At 35.9% G+C, this 22,076-nt stretch overlaps 1 protein-coding gene across 2 annotated transcripts in view; it reads left to right on the top strand.

Annotated features, from left to right (window-relative positions):
* The window catches only part of LOC112861305 (CD302 antigen), a 135,315-nt gene that overhangs the window by 69,747 nt on the left and 43,492 nt on the right, over positions 1–22,076 (top strand). For both annotated transcript variants that reach the window (XM_025924643.2, XM_025924658.2), the window contains exons 24-31: positions 2,651–2,780; positions 4,003–4,229; positions 8,112–8,277; positions 10,011–10,178; positions 11,516–11,632; positions 16,279–16,473; positions 18,756–18,982; positions 20,344–20,512. In XM_025924643.2, coding sequence (XP_025780428.2) covers positions 2,651–2,780; positions 4,003–4,229; positions 8,112–8,277; positions 10,011–10,178; positions 11,516–11,632; positions 16,279–16,473; positions 18,756–18,982; positions 20,344–20,512 — 1,399 coding nt within the window. The remainder of the gene's footprint in view (positions 1–2,650; positions 2,781–4,002; positions 4,230–8,111; positions 8,278–10,010; positions 10,179–11,515; positions 11,633–16,278; positions 16,474–18,755; positions 18,983–20,343; positions 20,513–22,076) is intronic.

Here is a 22,076-nt window from a genome sequence, read left to right as displayed (position 1 = left end):
TAGTTTTCAAGAAAGTTGCCTACTTCATTTAGATTTTTTTTTTAAGTTTTTAAAATGTATTTAAGTAATCCCTACATCCCACATGGGGCTCGAACTCATACCCCCAAGATCAAGAGTCTCATTCTCTTCCAACTGAGACAGCCAGGTGCCCCTCATTTAGATTTTCTAATGTATTAGAATAAAATTGTGTATACTATTATCTTTTTAAATCTCCATATCTTAATTTGATTGTGTTTTTACTTTTTCTTATTCAGAATTTTTACAAAATTGGTGTGTTAATGGCTTCCTCTTCCCTCTTCTCCCCTCTCTACTCCTATTGCTTAAGATACATTTACAAATATTACTACATTTTCTATCCTGTTTTTCTTGGTGTTATATTTTTATTCATTTTCTAATCTCCTGTATTCAATTCTTAGTTCATCTTTCCTGTAAAAACCAGAATACATTTAATACATTTAATAATATATATTTGCAGAATTCCACTATTGGGTATTCACTCAAATACCAAAACACTAATTCAAAAAGATATATGCACCCCTATATCTATTGCTGCATTATTTACAATAGCCAAGATATGGAGGCAACCTAAGTATCCATTGATAGATGAATGGATAAGGAAAATGTGGTACACACACACACACACACACACACACACAGAAATACTACACAACCATAAGAATGGATGAGATCTTGCCATTTGTGACAACATGAATGGACATAGAGGGTATTATGCTAAGGGAAGTAAGTCAGACTGAGAAAGGCAAATACCATTTCACTCCTATGTGGAAAACACTCATGTGAAAAAAACAAAACAAATGAATAAGCAAATAAAAAGGATAGTCAGACCTATAAACACAGAGAACAAACTGAATGTTTGTTCAGAGAACAAACTGATAGTTGTCAGAGGAAGCGGAGTGGGAGGGTGGGCAAACGGGGTGAAGGGAAGAAGAAGATATAGGCTTCCAGTTATGGGAATAAGTTACAGGAATAAAAGGCACAGTATAGGGATTATAGTCAATGATATTATAAGTGGATTATATAGTGACAGATGGTAGCTACACTTGTGGGGAGCATAGTATAACATATAGGGAAGCTAAATCACTATGTGGTATGCCTGAAACTAATGTACCTTTGTGTGTCAACTACTCTCAAATAAAACACTTAATAATTATACACATTTGCCTCTGTAAAAAAGTTTTACACATATCCCTGGTGATATTATTCTTTCCTATAATTATTTTATTTCAGTTTTAGTTCCGTGTTTATTGGGTAACATGTGTGTATGTGTTTTTATAAAATTTGTAACTCCTGGGATAAGCCTACTTTTCTTATTTTTCTAAGTGTGTGATGTGTTTCAAGCATACAAAAAATATAGGAACAATATACTTCGAAAAAATTTTCACACCTAGTATTATTGATTTGTGATCAGAGAATGAAATCTAAATAGATGTTTATGGATGTTTTTATAGTGACAGATACAGGATCAAAGCTTTAAGGTGAGTACTCTGTTGTATACAGTTTGTCAACATAAAAAATTTAAAAACATCTAATAAATTAAATTAATCATCATTACTTTTTTTGCTTTGAAATATCAAGAATGATAGCAGAGTGTTAAATATTACTATAATTGAGTTTTAATCTTGTACCAGTTTTTCTTGATCTGTTTAAAATTTTTTTTAATGTTTATTTATTTTTGAGAGAGACAGAGACAGAATGTGAGTGGGGTAGGGGCAGAAGGAGAGGGAGACAAAGAATCCGAAGCAGGCTCCAGCCTCCAAGCTGTCAGCACAGAGCCCGACGCGGGGCTCGAACTTACGAAACTCTTCATAGAAAGAGTTTGGAAGTTTTCCTTCCATTCTAGTTTTTGAACAGTTTCAAGAGAATAGGTGTTAACTCTTCCTTAAATGTTTGGTAGAATTCCCCTGGAAAGCCATCTGGCTCTGGACTCCTGTTTTTTGGCAGATTTTTGATTACTAATTCGATTTCCTTACTGGTTGTGGGTCTGTTCAAATTTTCTATATCTTCCTGTTTCAGTTTTGGTAGTGTATATGTTTCTAGGAATTTGTCCATTTCTTCCAGATTACCCATTTTATTGGCTTATAATTGCTCAAAATATTCTCTTACTATTGTTTTTATTTCTGTTGTGTTAGTCGTGATCTCCCTTTCATTCTTGATTTTACTTATTTGGGTCCTTTCCTTTTTTGTTTTATAATTTCTTTTTTTTTTTTTTTTTTTTTTTAAATTTTTTTCAACATTTATTTATTTTTGGGACAGAGAGAGACAGAGCATGAACGGGGGAGGGGCAGAGAGAGAGGGAGACACAGAATCGGAAACAGGCTCCAGGCTCTGAGCCATCAGCCCAGAGCCCGACGTGGGGCTCGAACTCCCGGACCGCGAGATCGTGACCTGGCTGAAGTCAGACGCTTAACCGACTGCGCCACCCAGGCGCCCCTGTTTTATAATTTCTAAAGTTAATTGCCCTTTTCCCATTCTTTGGAAGTTTTGGAGGATTTTCTTGTGATTTCACAGTCAGCTCCTTAATGAAATTTTTATAGGACGAAAAATCCAATTTGGAATATAAAGTTCTCTTGCTGGGATCTTCAGACAGGTAGTTTCATGATTATTTGTACATATTTGCCTTTTCCTTTAGATTTTTGAGGAAGAGTCCCAATACCACTGTGCTCTAATGCTCAACCTCGAAAAGTCGCCTTATACTGGGACATGGAATTTTACTTCCTGCAGTGAGCACCACACTCTGTCTCTCTGTCAGAGATATTCAGGTATGAATTATCATCTAGATAACTATGGTACTTTATGCTGTTAGATATATACACTACTTTTTCATGAAAATCTTATAAATGAATTAATATTAATTTGTAAACATACAGCTTCCCTAAATTTTCAACATGGCTAAACTCATATTGGTTCAGTGAGTCAGATTATCTCAAATGGAATGTGATTTTTTTTCAAGTGTCATTGCTTTACCTAATTAAATATCAAAATTAAGTATTGGTGCTGACAGCTCTGAGCCTGGAACCTGCTTTGGATTCTGGGTCTCCCTCGCTCTCTGCCCCTCCCCGGCTTGTGCTCTGTCTCTGTCTCTCAAAAATAAATAAATGTTAAAAAAAATTTTTTTAAGAGGTCCATATTTTCAAAAAGATGTTTTTCAAAAGTATCACATTGTTTTCATTGATCACAATGTTCTTAATAAATGATTAAAAAAAAAAAACCTTTGGGGACGACTGGGTGGCTCAGCCACTTAAATGTTCAACTCTTGATTTGTTCTCTGGTCATGATCCCAGGGCCATGGGATTGATCCCTGCGTTGGGCTCTGTGCTGAGCATGGAGCCTGCTTAAGATTCTTATTCTCTTTCCCTCTGCCCCTCCCTCTCTCTCTCTCAAAAATAAAAATAAATAAATAAACAAAAAAAATAAATAAAATTTCTAAAAAGCTTTATCATGTAATGAAAACCTCAAGTAGATAATCCACGTACTTCTAAGGAACTTTTTGTTTAATTAACCTATGGTCATTTGTCTCATACTGTTTAGTAACTGCTTTATTCAGGGAAGTACTGTAAAATAATAATTCAATATATCCTCTTGTGGGTTGTTTTGTACATTTTTTTCATGGGAGCTTTCCCAGATTAAAACTTTGTAAGGGAATACCTAACACCTCCTCTTGTTAAAGGAGTTCAAACAAAGGAGGTATTTGATACCAATCTGAAATGGTAATCTCATTGTAGCCTACTTTTACTTATACCTTTTTTCCTTCCTAAATCAGATTAACAAAAACAATTTTGTTCCAATTTTAGAAAAAAAAAAAAGATGCGGCTCAAACATATTTGCCTAAGGTATACACCAAGATGTACCTAGTTCTCCCAACGAAAATCTAAAATAAATGAATAGATAAGTAATATCTAAAGTACTTATGGAGAAATGAAGAAATGTCCCATGCCTTGCAGAGTGGGTGGTTTTTGTGTTTTTTTTTTCTTTTACACACAGAAATTGAAAGCAGACAGACCTTGCAGAATACTTCAGACACTATAAAGTATCTAAATAATTTGTACAAAATAATCCCGAAGAGTCTGACTTGGTTTGATGCTCTGAAGGAGTGTCAGAAAGATAACATGCACCTGGTGAGCATCACAGACCCTTACCAGCAGGCGTTCCTAACTGTGCAGACGGTCCTTCATAACTCTTCTTTATGGATTGGACTCTCCAGTCGAGACGTAAGTTTTCAGTCCCAACTGCCAGGATTGACTGACGAAACGTGAACTTTTTGTTGCACACAGCATTTCTCATACCAGACCAAAAGAACCCAGAGGTTGTAAAATCTTACTCCAGTGAGTAAATTTCTTGAAGTGTATAATTTTTAGTGGTAGTCATCTTTCCACTGTTGAAAGATCTGGTGCTTTATTGTTTAGATTAAGAAGAAGTTCTAGTGGACATATGTAGATGAGCACTTCTTTTTATTCTAGTAAAAGACTGAGCTAGAAGCAGGAACTGCCATCTCTCCCCAGCCAAAGAAAAGAAGAGAGGAAGAGAAGAATTAAATCAGATGAGGTCCAACGTGTAGAAGTACTGTGGCTTCTGATGAAGAGTCTTTTTATCCTTTTCAGAATCAGCAGAGTACAATTAAGCCTCTCTAAAAGTGGATTAGAGTAGTGTTTCACCACAGTTCAAGGCCTGATCCTGGATAGATGTCTTAAGTACTTCTAGTTTATTTCACAGCCCAGCAAAGAATACTAGTCTCCTGCTAATTCTCAGTGCTAAGCTACAAACATGTTACATAAACAGGAACATTTATGCTTCTGAAGAATTTAGCTATAATTAATAAGTATTTTTCTAAATAAAGGTATATTAAAAAATAATAATAAATAAAGCTGTAGTATTTCTGTCAGCATTGTAGGTCATTTTTGTCTCTGTTCTAGGCTCTCTATGTATGCCCACTGAGATGTATTGAAGGGTAAAATATAGGGCTGGTATGTGAGGCTGCATGTATTATGCTCTGCATAGGGGGTGCCATTTACAAAGATTGTGATGTGAACCCTGCCCCCTGCATCTGCACAGTGCATGACTGGTGAAGCCCTTGTTAGATAAATGTCCCCTAAACCAGTATTCTTCATTCTCAGAGAGAAGGCAATTGGCAGAGTAGGACAGAAGAGTACCTTACATTGTGAAGTAAACCTAAGTTATATATACCTTGGGGAAACCCTCAATATACCAATGTGGTATATACCAAGATGGTTTTAGGGCTGCATGGAAAAAAAAATGTGATTGAAAGTGATTTAGTCCTAGCGCACACCCAGGGTTGAACTGGAGAATGGGTGAAAAAAACTTAAAATAGGCTCAGAAGTAAACATTACCTTTGACAAATTTTGGATTCATTACCACCAGCATGTACTAGAAGCTCAGTTAAAACTAGTATTTAGAAATTGCTTGAAGAATGTTTTCTCTGAGACTCTCAGAGCCAGATCGTCAGCTTGAACTAGTTTTTAAGACTTACTATATCAATTCTTTCATAACATTGCTTTTATTTATTTCCTCTTCGGTGTTTGGGTTTATGTGAAACCCATCATTGTGTCTCTTGTGAGGGTAGTAATAAGTATTACATTTCCTAGTTTCAATCACCTTTAACCTTTTGAAACAAAAGCAATACCATCCCTGCGGAAAATTTGTAAATTTATAGTAAATATTTTTAAAAGAAAATTAAGATCACCTATAATCCCAGTAACTAGTGATAAATATGATTTAGTAATCTGGCATATATCCCTCAAGTTTTTTCTATGTACACATGTGTTTTTTTTTAATGTTTATTTATTTTTGAGACAGAGGGAGACAGAGTGAGAGTGGGGGAGGGACAGAGAGAGAGGGGGACACAGAATCTGAAACAGGCTCCAGGCTCCGAGCTGTCAGCACAGAGCCTGATGCGGGACTCAAACCCACAAACTGTGAGATCATGACCTGAGCCGAAGTCTGACACTTAACCAACTGACTCACCTAGGTGCACGCACATGTATATTTTTAAGATAATTAGAATCATACCATTTTGTAACTTTTTATTCACCACTGAAGGATTTTGGCCTTATTTCGTATCCTATTTCCAATCTGTACCTATGTTTCTCTTTTTTCTTTCACTCTTTAACATATTCTATGTAGCTGTTCACTATGTATTTGCATAAGCTGCCTTAAATCTTTGGAGCATGGACAGGATACATTTTACACTGAAAGCAATGGAAGGGTATTGAAAGATTTTAAACCTGGTAGTGACAATATCAGATTTTTACTTAAGAAGAATTATACTGGCAGAGGGTGGGTAAGGAAGCGAGCAGTCAGGAGATTTCTTACAGAAATTCATGCAGGAAATGATGTTGGCCTGAACTAAGGCTCACGGAAGTTCTGGTTTATATAAAGTTCAGACTGTGGCGGTGGCAGTGGGTCACTCAAGTACACAGAAGTGGAAATACATAGAAAGAGAGGAAGTCAAGAAGGCTTGGGAGCTGGATGAATTACCCACATGAACATTAATGTCTGTAAGTCAATGGTTGGACCAAGAGGACAGAGCAAGACATGGGGTATCTCCCCAGTGAATATCAGGGGGGAATAAGGAGGCAAGTCCTCAGTGAATGTCAGAGAGAGCAAAGAATCTGGAAGCTTGCATAAACCTCAAAGGAAATGACTGCAGGAGATAAAAAAATAACCTGCTATCCCATTCTCATAGCCCTGCGGTATCTGAGAATGGAAAAATAAACAGCCTTCCCTTGTGGGTGTTGAAAGGAACTTATTCCCTTGGGAAAGGCAGGTTTTGATTAAGATCAATTAAGGTCAAGAATTTAGTAAAGAGACGCTTATAGTCGTAACAAAGAGAGATCACATTCAGCAGAGAGATAGAAGGTGCGGTGATTTATCTACGAGGAATAGAAGTTCCAAAGACCTGCTGTGAGTGCAACAAAGGTGAAGAAATCCAGGGTAATAACCAAGTGCAAGCAACATCCCATGGCCAAAGGGCACATTTGAGGTCAGAGGCTTAGGCCACAAGGTTACAACTGGAACTCTGGTGGAGAACAGTTTTCAGAATGAAACAGTTGGTGGTATTGAAGCCTGAACATGTTTGTTATTTATGGTTCACTAAGGATACTGTGTGTGGCCTTTGCCCAGTATTCCAAATAAACCAGGGATGCAGAATTGTCTTGGGCCTCAGGACAGCTTAGTTCATTGGGTCAATGTATAAGGGCTGGCGCTCTGACAGCACCATGGGGAAGCCCAAACAGGTCTGTACCCTGGACTTTTGTACCTAAAATTTTGTAAAGCCTCTCTCAAGATAGGTGGGTGGTCAGGCCCTTGTCAGGATGTAAAGACAGATGTTCATAGACTTTTAGTGCACAATAGAGTTTAGTGAATGAGGAAGCTTTTCTACAAAGACAAGTGTAAAAATAACAGTGTGAGAGCCATAAGGCCTGAGTCAGGGTTAGAGGGAGAGAGCCAACACTTATGTAGCTCTTCCTGTGCACCAGCTGGCCATTGAGTTACATGTTTTATACCTTACCCCACGAATTCCAGCCCTGAGAGGTTAAGTGTCATATCTGTTTAATAGATGAGGGGATGGAAACTTGGCAAGGTAAACTCAAAATCAAAAACTAATATGGGACTGAGCCAGAATTCAAAACTAGATATGCGTAGCCCCAGAGCCCGTGTTCTTTACACTACCACATAATTGTTTTTCTGACTTGCAACAACCAACAGTTCCAACTATGTGTGAGGCAGCCTAGCATAATGACTCAGGCCATGGACTCTAGCACCTGATGGCCTGGATTAGAATCCCAGCACTGCAGTATACATTCTATGTGACTTTGGGCACACTACATGCCTTCAGTTTCCTCATCTGTGAAAGAAATATAAAAGTTCCTATCTCATATGGTTGTTAGGAAGATTAAATAAATTAATCTTTGCAAAGCACTTAGAACAGTGCCTGGCACGTGGTAAGTGCTGTGTAACTATGTGCTAAATATAAGATAAAATTAAAAGTTATTAGATTGAGCATGAGGGTTGAAATAATACAAAGGAGATAACATGAAGTATTGCCACTTGAACTGTATTTCGGCTGCTTACAGGATGAACTCAACTATGGTTGGTCAGATGGGAAACATCTTCAATTTAGCCGCTGGATTGAAAATAATAATCAACTTGAAGACTGTGTAATCTTAGACACTGATGGTTTCTGGAAGACATCTGACTGTGAGCATCAGCAACCAGGTGCTATTTGCTACTATCCAGGAAGTATGCTAATTTTAAATATTTTAATTTATGGGGGGTGGTTTTGTAAAATCTGGCTTTGAAATTATAATCACGTTCTTTTTCTACAACAAAATTTGTTGTGAAAATTCAAGTAGAATTATTATATATTAAATACTTTGTCATTGATTTGTTATTTTAGACATGTTATATCTTTATTTTTGTCAGCTGACAATGGTACTTGACCTTTGAGTTTTAACTCCCATTGGTCTCATTTTGTATGTATTTTGTGTTTATGTTCTATAGAAAACTCATATTTGTGAGAATTATTTTTTTGTAATTCTTATGATCAACAACTAATCTTTCTTTTTAAGAGTCACTGTTAAGATTCATTTGTTTGCCAGTAACAGTAGCCAGCTCAAGCCAGCTTAAGCCAAAAGGGACACTTAGATCCTCAAAAATGAGGATATCACTGAGCCTCATGAAGAATGGGAATCAGAAACTGAATGGAATCTGGAACCCAGAGATACTGTCTCCCACCTAGCCTTTCTGTTTCTCTCTGTAGACCTGCACTCTTCTTTTTATATACTTTATGCTTCTCTCTGTGCATGGTAAAACATGGCAGCTCTGTAGCTTTCAATGATAGCCATAACTGGAGATGGATTGACTATCCCTAAATTATACTTTCCAAATTCTTAGAATCTGATGTACCTCGCTAGAGTAAGGTACGCAATCTCTAGCTCAGTCAGAGTAAAGTAGTTTTACAACTGCCAGAGGCCCACATGTGTGTGTTTGCAGTAGAAAGAAAAGACTACTTCCCAAAGGGAGTTGTTGCAACCTGGGAGACATGCTGGATGGTCTCTACTGCATATTAAATCTGTTTGTTGACTTTGAGTAGAGTATATCTATATTTGCATCTCCTGGAGTCTATGTCTTTTTCATAATAAAAGCCATAATCACATTTTCAACTATTTCTGTTTGCTTTCATTAAAGCAACAACTTAGAACATCACATATTTCATTAAAATGTACCTTTAATAAATAAATAAAAATTAAAATTTATCTTTAAAATTAGAGAAAAGGGGCACCTGGGTGGCTCAGTTGGTTAAGTGTCCAGCTTCAGCTTAGGTCATGATCTCACAGTTTGTGAGTTCAAGCCCTGCATTGGGCTCTCTGCTGATGGCACAGAGCCTGCTTGGGATTCTCTCTCTCTCTCTCTCTCTCTCTCTCTCTCTCTCTCTCTCCCTCCCTCTCTCCCTTTCTCTCTCTCTCTCTCTCTCTGTCTCTCTCTCTCTCTCTGTCTCTCTCTCTCTCTCTCTGCCCCTCCATCGCTTGTGCTCTTTCCCTCTCTCAAAAATAAATAAACAGTAAAAAAATTAAAATTAGAGAAATACCAGTAACCAGAAACTTAAAGATGAGTTCCCAAAGTTATAGTTAGGTGCCTATTATTAATATCCTTGTGTAGTCTCTGAGGTTGCCCCTTGTATTTGAGGTTTGGTGATACAAGAATACAGAAACAACATTTAACCTAATAGGACCTATTGTTTTATATTCTCCCACTCACTCCACAGCAGGGGAAAGAAATTATGTTAAATAAACTCCTTCCTACAGAAACCCAGTTAAGAGGTCACATTATATTTGAGTATAAACAGAACAAGCATCATTAAGCTATTATTTATTGGCTTCCTGAATATTCCCTACACATCAAGCCTAATTACTCTGAACAGGATTTAACATTTACATCTAAGATTAGAATCCTTACCATTGTCATTTTTTCAGATGAGACTGAAAAAGAGATCAAACTGGTTGACAGTGTTCAGTGTCCCTCTCCCGTTCTGTCAACTCCGTGGATACCATTTCAGAACTCTTGCTACAATTTCATGGTAGGAAAGACTAAATATCATGCAGTAACACCAGATGAAGTTCATTCTAAATGCCAGAATCTGAGTAAGTATCTTAAGTGTTCTAGATAAGTGATTATTAAAATTTTTGACTATTTTTTATTTAACAGATCCAAAATCACATGTTCTGAGTATTTGAGATGAAAAAGAGAATGACTTTGTTCTTGAGCAACTTATGAGTAATCATTACATTTGTTCATTAAAAAAACAAGTCTCACCTGAGTGTGTTATAAATATTTTTAATTAGCACTAGCGACTAGATTTCAAAAATACTCATCTCCTAATTTCTACATTATCAACAAAAAATTAAAATTTGTGTTTAGTTAAAATGGAGAATATAGGAGCTACTCCTTTACCTATCCATTAGAGAACCAGTCTGTCTTTACATGTATGAACAAAATGAGTTCTACTTTAAAAGACACAGAAATGACACCAGCAAGCAGAGAACTGGATGTTCAACCAAGCGAGGCTACAGGCGAAGTGAAAATAGGCAAATTTGCATAGTTGAAAGCTCAGGTGAGTAAATGAAAGCGAAGAAGAGCTCTGCATAAAAGAAATGCATATTTCACACTTGTAGCTCTCAGGACTCTCCAGATATTGTCAGTGAGATCCACTGAGGCTTTATGACTTCTCAGCAGTGGACCTGGGAACAGTGGGAAGTTCTTATGGAAAATATCAAACCATTATTCCCAAAAATGTAGAAACTGGTCTTGAGAGATAGTCTACAAAAAAGAATCCTTTGAAAAAGAGCAAGGTTGAGAAACACTACATGCCATTGTTTCCTGTTAGACATTATCAAATATATATTAGCATATACTTTAAGAAGTACAGGCACAAATGAACTAGTTTAACTTTGTTTAATTAATGTTTGTGACATTTTTATACATCTAGTCTTTTTCTGAGAAATTCCTGCTAATTTCCTGAGGGACACACTTTGGGAAATATTAAACTTTTATAATCCAAATATCAGAGTGATCTCTAAAGAAAAAGATCTAGCATATAGACCATCCAAGAGGTTATATTTATTATAGTTTTTGACAGTGTATCTTTACCAGTGTAAATTTGTACCAATTTGAAACAAGATTTAAATGGAGGAAAAGTGAAACAAATCAATGTTTTAAAGTCTCTACTCAGCTATAATTTTGTACTAGGCTATAAGACATCAAAATGTTTGACATCAGAATGTCAAAATTTAACATCAAAATGTTTGAAAACTTATTAATCTATTCATTTTCATACAATGAGATAGTTTTAATTTACACATCTGTCTTATTTTTCAATATTGTTTTAGAGTTTATTAAACTAGGAAATAAAATTTTCTAAATCTATCAAAGTGTTCTAGATAAGTAATTATTAAAATTATTGACTATTTTTTTTTAACAGATCCAAAATCACATGTTCTGAGTATTCGAGATGAAAAAGAGAATAACTTTGTTCTTGAGCAACTTCTGCACTTGAATAATATGGCTTTATGGGTCACATTAGGTATAACTTATGAAAGTAAGTTATAAATCTACTGGTTTTCTTTATATTCATACTTCATTATAAATTAATTATCAATGGAGCGCCTGGGTGGCTCAGTCGGTTAAGCGTCCGACTTTGGCTCAGGTCATGATCTCGTGGTTTGTGGGTTCGAGCCCCTCATCGGGCTCTGTGCTGACAGCTCAGAGCTTGGAGCCTGCTTCAGATTCTGTGTCTCATCCTCTCTCTGCCCCTCCCATGCTCATGCTCTGTCACTCTCTGTCTCTCAATAATAAATAAATGTTAAAAAAAAATTTTTATTTTATTTTTTTTTTAAATTTTTTTGTTCAACGTTTATTTATTTTTGGGACAGGGAGAGACAGAGCATGAATGGGGGAGGGTCAGAGAGAGAGGGAGACAGAGAATCGGAAACAGGCTCCAGGCTCTGAGCCATCAGCCCAGAGCCTGATGCGGGGCTCGAACTCACGGACCGCAAGATCGTGACCTGGCTGAAGTCGGACGCTTAACCGACTGCGCCACCCAGGCGCCCCTAAAAAATTTTTTTTAAATAAATTAATAAATTACTTACCAAGCTACAAAGGTATAGTTCTTCAACATATGTGTTTATCGATATACAAAATTATAATTATGCACTTAGCAGAACTTACATAAATACCAGACAGTTTTTGTATCTCTAATCTGCCATTAAAATGCCTTTACCACCAAGCTTAGAGTCAAATGGTAGAAAATAATTTCCTTTCTCCACTATTCCTTCTAGCAATTTAAGACTAACTAAAAATGACCACACTGTCACAGAAACCTTCGATATTGACTTTATATCTCTCCTAAGAATATGGGATGAGTGAGAATGGAATTATACTTCTATTAATGTTGCACCTTTCGGTTTACAGCATTGGTTTAGAGTATACGTTAGAAAAATGAGAAACAGTCTGACAGTGGGATAGAGTATTTGAAATTGGGACTGAATACCACAAGTCCAAGGTATAATTGCTATGAAATTTTTTAAAGCAGTTTTGCTTTAAAAAAGCAGTTTTGAACTGTGCCAATTTTGAAAAATACTTAGTTACAGATGTCCTGAAAATCATAGAAGTTTGGAATTAGGAAAAATGTCACTCTGGGACATAATATATCAAAAGCATACATTTACCCAATAAGGGGGTGGGGCTTACTAGGAGACAAGGGACAGTGATAGCCATAGGCAGAAGCTAAATTACTCAAATATGACCTTTTTTTAAAATTTTTTTTTAACGTTTATTTATTTTTGAGACAGAGAGAGACAGAGCATGAACGGGGGAGGGTCAGAGAGAGAGAGAGACACAGAATCTGAAACAGGCTCCAGGCTCTGAGCTGTCAACACAGAGCCTGACGCGGGGCTCGAACTCACGGACTGCGAGATCATGACCCGAGCCGAAGTCGGCTGCTTAACCGACTGAGCCACCCAGGCGCCCCTCAAATATAACCATTTTAAAAATAGTCTTCGCCTTGCTATCTAACCTGACTCTTTGTTAGAGTTGCTAAAGTTTTTCTTAAATATTTATGGCTTGCAGATGAGTTAACAAAAATCAAGCTATCAAGCAATAGGTAAGACTTAGCTTGCCAGTTGAAGATGAATTCATCATAGTAGGACTTACGTGCCCAAATCTTTTCTCCAATGACACTTGAATACCCTTTAAATTAAGGAAGGGGGAGGGGCGCCTGGGTGGCGCAGTCGGTTAAGCGTCCGACTTCAGCCAGGTCACGATCTCAACGTCTGTGAGTTCGAGCCCCGCGTCGGGCTCTGGGCTGATGGCTCGGAGCCTGGAGCCTGTTTCCGATTCTGTGTCTCCCTCTCTCTCTGCCCCTCGCCCGTTCATGCTCTGTCTCTCTCTGTCCCAAAAATAAATAAACGTTGAAAAAAAAAAATTAAGGAAGGGGGAAAAAATGGAGAGAACCTAGGTGGAAAGTTCCCAGCTGTACATGAAAATGACTGAGGAAACTGATGCCATAGGAACCAGTGGAGACCACACCCAGGATACAGAGAGTTCAATTTTACCTTTTGATATACCTTATTAGTTATATTATCAGAAGCAACTGAAAATGTATTCTTTATTCCAAAAAGTATTTTCAGATCTATAAATTTCCTTTTAATCATCTTAACTTCTTTTATAAATTGAGTAACAGGATTTCTGACTGAAATATGTAGAAATATGAATGACATATAGAAAGATGTTTCAAGCAAACAGCAAATTTAGTTTAAGTTTAATTCTTACTGGCTTGATTCACACCCATAGATTTGTTAAATTACTTTAATCTTAAATAATATTTAATTATATATACCACCTATACAAAGGATTTTGTTTTTTTAAAAGTTTGGACTTTTCGAAAATAGGGCCATGAATAGAAATTACTAAAAGAAGCCACTTGTCAACTAAAAGATACTTCAAGCCAAGTGAAAATGCGGCCCTTTTGTATAACAACTTTAGAAATATATCACTGCCCATCATATTGTCCAGAAAATTGTAACTTTAACATTTGGGGAGAAGGAAAGGGTGACTGGGAGACAGGAGGTGATAGAAAGCAGCAAGCAAGAACCAATCATATGTACAGTATTTCTAGTGTATCTTTGCTGCAGGCAGATATTTAGGTATCTCTCCTCAGAAGATGGTAATCAGGAAAGCTATAAACAATCAGGACAACAACGGGTATGCGTACCTTATAATTACTTCACTCTTTATGCCAATTTATGATTTTAATAGGCCTAGCAACTTGTTTTTCCAAAAGCTTTAATAAGATATATTCCCATATCATACAATTCAGCCATTTAAGATGTACAATTTAATGGCTTTTAGGACAGTCACAGAGTTGTTCAGGTATCACTACGGCAAAAAGAAACATCGTACCCATTAGAACTCCTTCCTCATTCCCTACCCCTCTCCCAATTCCCAGCAACTACTGATCTATTTTCAGTCTTTAGAGATTGCCTGTTCTACACATTTCATATAAATGAGATCATACAGTACATGATTCTTTTTGTGACTAGCTTGTTCTACTTAGCATTTATGCATGCAGTACTATAGTGTGTATCAGTATATCAGTCCTTTTTATGGCTGAATAATATTCTATTGTATGGATATACCATATTTATCCATTCATCAATTGATGGACATCTAGGTTCTTTTCACTTTTTTGGTTATGAATAATGTCACTATAAGCATTCATGTACAAGTTTCTGTGTAGATGTATATTTTCATTTATCTTGGGTATATACCTAGAAGAGGAATTTCTGGGTCTTTTTTTAATCCTTTGAAGAACTGACAAACTGTTCTTCTAAGCTGCTATCCCATTTTCCATACCTTCCCATTTTTTCCATACGTATGCCAACACTTCTTTTTATCTCTCTTTTATTGTAGCCACCCTAGTAGTTATGAAGTGGCATCTAATTGAGGTTTTTATTTCATTTCCCTGATAACTAATAATATTAAACATAATTTCATGTGTTTACTGGCTATTTGTATATCATCTTTGGAGAATACATTATTCAGATCATTTACCCATTGTTTATTTTTATTTGTTTTAATACTGTATTTTCTTAAGTTTATTTATTTATTTAGAGAGAGAGAGAGAAAGAGAGTGTGAGCAGGGGAGGGACGGGGGGGGGGAGAGAGAATCCAAATCAGGCTCCATACTGTCAGCACAGAGCTAGACTTGGGGCTCAATCTCCCGAATCTTCAGAGATCATGACCTGAGCCGAAATCAAGAGACAAATACTTAACCAACTGAGCCACTCAGGCACCGCAGAACCTTTATCCATTTTTTAATTATTTGTCTTTTTTATTGTTGATCAATAAACATTCTTTATATATTCTGGATATAAGTTCCTTGTCAAATAAATGACTTGTAAATATTTTCTCCCATCACTTTATTTCTTTGAAGTAATCTCTACTCTCAATGTGGGACTCGAACTCACAATCCCAAGATCAAGAGTTGTAAGTTCTACCAACTGAGTCAGCCAAGTGCCTACCCCCCATCACTTTCTAGATAGTATAATCTGTAGCACAAAACTTTTTAATTTTAATGAAATAAAATTTATCTATTTTTTATCACTTGTGCATATCTAGAAGACTTTGCCTACCCTATGGTCATAAAGATACATGCCAATGTTTTGTTCTAAGGGTTTTATAGTTTTAGCTCTTACCTTTAGGTCTATGATCTATTTTGAGTTCATTTTGTATATGATGAAAGGAAAAGGTCAAATATATATTAGATTGACATAAATGTGCACAATTGTGTATGGCTTAGGTCCGGAGAAGAGATTTCTGTCACTAGTTTTATAATATATTAATTTTTTAAATGAAATAATTATACTAATTTTCATTGCAATTAAACATATATACAGTAAAAATGAATATTTGGTTAAAAATAGTAAGCATAAAGTTATTGCAGGATGGTGAAATTATAAGTAAATTTTAATTTTTATGTTTCTAATTTGTAGTTTCCAAATTAAAAATAAACATAATTTACTGTTATAGTCAGAAAATATTTTAAAGAGATATACATAATTATATAACTTTTTAGAAAGTAGGTAAAGAAGAAAGAAAATTAGTTGAGTTTGAAATATTAACCTCATAACTCTAACTCAAATCTTGATTTAATCTCTAATTGTAGAAAAAATGTTTCTTCTCTAGATAATTCTCTCCTGTGGTCTGATAAGACCATGCTGTCATACACAAATTGGAGAGGAGGAAGACCAGATATAAAAAATGGCAATTTTTTTGCTGGCTTGAGTACTGATGGCTTCTGGGATATTCAAACCTTCAATGCTATTGAAGAAATATTTTACTATAACCAGAACAGCATTCTTGCTTGTAAAATTGAAATGGGTAAGTCTGCTAATGTAGAATTTTCACTCCATAAGGCTAATTAGCTCCGCAAGTGGGAATCATGCAACTATATTTTTTGAGTGCCTCCTCTATTTTCAGTCCTGTGAGAGGTACTGTGGAAGTTACACAGGAAGGAAAAGATACAGTTCCTGGTGTCATGGTCTTGATCTCAAGGAGTAAAATGTGGTTGGGGAGACAGCATGAAATTCTTTATCATTGTTTCATGTAGGTTACTTTTAGGTGATTTGGTACTGGCTTAAATTTGTTGGAAAGTCAAAAGGGATCAATGAAAACAAATAATGACAACAAAATGCTTTGAGAAGAAAGTAAAACTTGGTTGGGTCTTGAAGAATGGAGAAGATTTTTATAAATAAGAAAGTGTGTTTGGGTAGAGTTTTGACATTCTAGGCTGAAAATAAATTTCTCTTAAATTTGCCTAATTCCTTAAATAAATCTATTTTAAAATGCATATCAGTTTAAAATTTTTCACAGCTTAAAAACTGTTTTAAGTTTTAAGACCTCTGCTAACATCCAGGCTGACCTTCTCCCTTCATAGTACCACAGAATAACTTTCTGGAACACCATTTCCATCAACAATCTCCAGGGATTCCCTACTACCAATTACTTTGGGTCCATGTAAGCTTTTAAGACTTTCTAGAAACACTGTCGATCCTAAAATTCTAGGCTTTCTTCCAACCTTGATTTTTTCCCCCCATTCTTGGCTCAATAAGGCTCTTTTTCTGTGAGGCTGATGTCTTAATTGTCCCATGTACAGTGTATGCTTATCCTCATTTTCACCTTTACTTACGGTGTTTCGTTGACAAGAAGTCTTCCACCTTTGTTTTACTTCTTTAACAAACTTTTTATTTTAGAATGATTTTTTGTTTATAAAAAAAGTTACAGAGACAGTACAGAGAGTTCCCATATATATCATAACCAGTATCCCCTATTGTTGACATCTTGTGTTAGTATGGTACAATTGTCACAACTAAGAAACCCAATATGATGGATTACTTATTCACTAAAGTCTATACGTTATTTAGATTTTTAACATTTTACTTAATATCCCTTTTCTAGTCAGGATTCTATACAGGATACCATGCTAATATAGTCATCTTGTCTCCTTAGGTTTCTCTTGGCTGTAAAAACTTCTTAGACTTTTCTTGCTTTTAATGACCTTGACAGTTTTGAGGAGCACTTTTTTGGTCATGTATTTTTTTGGTCACGTTTTTTGTGGAATGTGTCTCCCTTCAGGTTGGCTGATGTTTTTCTCATGATTAAACTGGAGTTGTGGGCTTGAGGTTTAGGAAAAACCACAGAATTAAAGTGTCATTTTCATCACATCATATGAAGGGTATATGCTATCAACACGACTTCCCACTGTTGGTTTTAACCTTGATCACCTGGCTCTAGGTGTTTGTCAGCTTTCTCCACTGCAAAGTTATTCTTTTCCCCATTTCCATGCTGTACTCTTTTTAAGGAAGTCAGTATATTTAGTACATATTTACAGGCTGAAGAGTTATTCTCCACCTTCCTGAGAAGGGTGTACGTATGTAAATTATTTGGAATTCTACCGCGCAAGAGATTTTTCTGTTCTCTCCCATTTTAAAATTTATTCAGTTATTTATATCAGTATCAGTTCATGGTATATATTTTATACTTTGGGTTATAATACGATATACTACATTATTTAATATTTTATTAAAATTGTTCTAGTTTGGGCCATTGGGAGCTCTTTCACTTGGCTCCTGTGCCTCTTTCAAGTATCCTTATCACTGTGCTTTTGTTATTGTTACTATTGTAATTTTGTTACTGTTATATTATTCTTCATTTGCTTTTAGCTTTCTGATTACTTTATTTCTTTTTGGTCCTAATTCACCTCACCTAAACTCTGGAAACCTAATTTGATAAGCAGGCTTTCTGACTCTCTTAACTCAGATGAGTCTCTCCTTCTCTACTCAGTCACACATATTGAGTAGATAATTGTTTTGCCTGAATTTCAGGTATTGTTGTTTAATGTCTGCAATTAATATGTAAGTTCCTTAAATGAAAAACAATGTTTATATCTTTTTTTTAATCAACCAGGCAACTATATTATTTAAGAACCTATTATATGTGTTGTGGCAATACGAAAAATAAAGTATGCATTTTACCTCCCTTGTTAATAAGAAAAATCCAGTTTTATTTAACTTTAGAAATGGTTGCATGTCCAGTCTTACCCAAAATATATATTTTAAATTATTTAAATTTAATCACTAATACTCTTAATTTAAATATTATAGTTGACTACAAGGAAGAATATAATGCTACTCTGCCACTGTTTATTCCATATGAAGATGGTATTTATAATGTTATCCAAAAAAAGGTAACATGGTATGAAGCATTGAACATGTGTTCTCAAAGTGGAGGTTATTTGGCAAGTGTTCATGACCAAAATGGCCAGCTCTTTCTGGAAGATATCGTAAAACGTGATGGATTTCCACTATGGGTTGGGCTCTCAAGTCACGATGTAAGTCTTGTCTTGTTTTCCAGAAATTTTCCAAATGTGTTAGAAGGTTGGAAATTTGAGCATAAGATATTAATTCAGAGTATAACATCAGAGTAAGTCCTGGGACTCAATTTGCATAGCATAGTGCTTTCTTATCTTTTTACAACAGAAACTAAATAGAAAATTGTATTTGTAGAATGTAGTAGGGCAAATGGCCTGGACTGCAGCCGCCCTAGACACTGCCAGGCCATCCCAAGGGCCCAGTAGATTAATATCTCAACAACACCTCTCTGTTACCTAGTTGGGGCAGACTAATTGCAAAGCTGGGAAAAAAGAATAGCACCGAATCAGAAAAACCCGAGTTCTGGTATTAGTGGTAGGTCTTCCATTTATGTTTGGTGATCATGAGCAGGTCATTTAATCTTTGGAAGTTAATTTCTTCATTGGTAAAACTGGGGTGATAATATTTTCCTTAATATAGGATTATAGTGAGATTAACACAAAAATTTATATAAGATGTCAAATAAAATTCTTAATATTAGGACTAATATGTGTATTTTCTTCTCACTTTCATCTACAAATGAGCACTATTTGAGATAACGTTTTGGTAGTAAATACATCTTTTGTGCCACTATTTGAATCCTATTAATTAGTATATTCATGTACCTATAATAATGTCCAGTTCCTGCCCCCCCTGCAAGAAATAGGCTACTATAGAGATTAGAATTGAAAACCTAATTTAAATAATCTTTAGAACAAAGTGGAGAAAATTTAAAAAAAGCATGACAAATTAGGTTTATAGAATAAAGGAAAAATCAAAAGTAATCTTCCCATATGAATTTCTTGGGAAATATTTTCCTCTTCCAAACCCCTGCTGCTTGATGGCTTCTGTAATATGAAACATGTATCCAGAGACACAAACCACAGAACTATAAAACATAAAAAACGATATTCAGAATAATATGAAGGTTGCTAATATAAATCTGTAATTGTGACAAATGGAAGCCATTTGCACATCATTTAATTTCAAGTATTATATAAACTCATCCTTAAAAAAAAAAAATAAATAAATCTAGGGACAGAGTATAGTAACTGTCTATAAATTTAAAGTCCTACTTAAATTGCACCAGAGTAAATGTCTCAAATCAATGCGTCAAAAGTAAATCCCTGATTTTACAAATAGGTCCAGACCTATAACAATTGTAAGCAAATAATTAACAATCCATTCCAATATTTCTTAAAGTATATATATTCTTCTTACTGTTCTTTTTGACCATTCTTTTGTCTGGATTCAGGTTTTCTGTATTATTTTTTTTTAATTAAAAGCAATTCTTATGCTAAAAATGTGCTAAGCTTTTTTATCTCTATTATTCTTAAAACAGGGAAGTGAATCAAGTTTTGAATGGTCTGATGGCAGTACATTTGACTACATCCCATGGAAAGATAAAAAATCTGCTGGAAATTGTGTTGTCTTGGATCCAAAAGGAATTTGGACACATGAAAAGTGCAAGTCTGTTAGGGATGGTGCTATTTGTTATAAACCTACAAAATGTAAGACTTGATTTTGAATAACTATATTAATTAAAATATGACATTTTGTCTTGTGCACATGATAAATACTCAAAGGAATTTTTTGTAGGTTTTAAATAATGTTTATTCACACATCCTACAAAAATAAATTTGATACTTTGTGAAGAGAGATGAACATGATATACCCATTTAGGGTATGTATGTACCCAAAGACTTTCAGTTCCTCTGTCACCAGGTACATACTACTCTAGAATTTGTGAATTTTGGTTTCACTTAGCAATGTTCCTCAAAGGCTGACACTGCTTTTAAAAAGGAATTTGGGGTGCTTGGGCAGCTCAGTCAGTTAAGCATCTGACTTCGGCTCAGGTCATGATCTCACAGTTCATGAGTTCAAAACCCTGTGTCGGGTTCTGTGCTGACAGCTCAGAGCCTGGAGCCTGCTTTGAATTCTGTGACTCCCTCTCTCTCTGTTCTTCCTCTGCTCATGCTGTCTCTCTCTCAGAAATAAATATAAATAAATAAAAACAGTAAAAAAGGGTTCAAAAGCACATAAATTTGGGAAATACTTCAGGTCTGATTTATCATATTGACTGCTCTGATAGTTTCTGTAGTAAAGACAGCAGTTTAACTTTGTGTAACTCAGCATTTTCCAAACTTACATGATTCTTAAAATCTAAGGAAAGAGCCCCTCCCACCAGGGTTGGGCTCATCCTGACAGGTGGAGCCTTAATGAAGAACAGAAGAGCTAAGATGCCCCCCCCACCCCCACCCCAGAGCTGCAGGGCCTGCTGGACAAGCCAAGAGATGGTGGCGGTGGTGGTCTCTGAAGCCTCTGGCTCTCAGCGCTTGCCATGCTTCTGTTCCAAAGAATATTCTAGAAAAGATACAACATTTGGCAGGCAGAAGAAAATGTGAAAACCTTATTTAGAGAAGCAAGTGAATACAAGAAAGGGAGAATGATATCAAGAATGAGAAATAAATGGATGATCAAAACCTGACATCCCAGGTGTTAGGTACAGAAAATGAATGTAATGTTTTAGAAAAACAATGAGGATACATGAGAAAATGGAAAGGACATCTGTGTTAGCTAAACAGACTTTATAGGATCAAGTTGAATGACATGAACAAACAAATTCAGTGCCATATTGGGTTGAATAGTGTCCCCCCCCCCCCCCCATATTCACATCCACCCAGTCTTAGAATGCAACCTTATTTAGAAATAGCCTTTGCACGGGGCACCTGGGTGGCTCAGTCGGTTAAGTGTCAACTTTGGATCTTGTCATGATCTCACACAGTTTGTGAGTTTGAGCCCCGTGTCAGGTTCTGTGCTGACAGCTCAGAGCCTGGAGCCTGCTTCAGATTCTGTGCTTCCCTCTCCCTCTCTCTCTCTCTGCTCCTCCCCTGCTCACACTCGTGTCTCTCAAGAATAAATAAACACTAAAAAAAATTATTAAAAAAATAAATTAAAAAATCGATTCAAGGGGCACCTGGGTGGCTCAGTCGGTTGAGCATCCGACTTCTGCTCAGGTCATGATCTCACAGTCTATGAGTTTGAGCCCCGTGTCAGGCTCTGTGCTGACAGCTC

The sequence above is a fragment of the Puma concolor genome, chromosome C1, assembly GCF_028749965.1.
Source record: "Puma concolor isolate L17-30 chromosome C1, mPumCon1.1.hap2, whole genome shotgun sequence".
NCBI lineage: Eukaryota > Metazoa > Chordata > Mammalia > Carnivora > Felidae > Puma > Puma concolor.
This window is presented reverse-complemented; position numbering and strand designations above follow the sequence as displayed.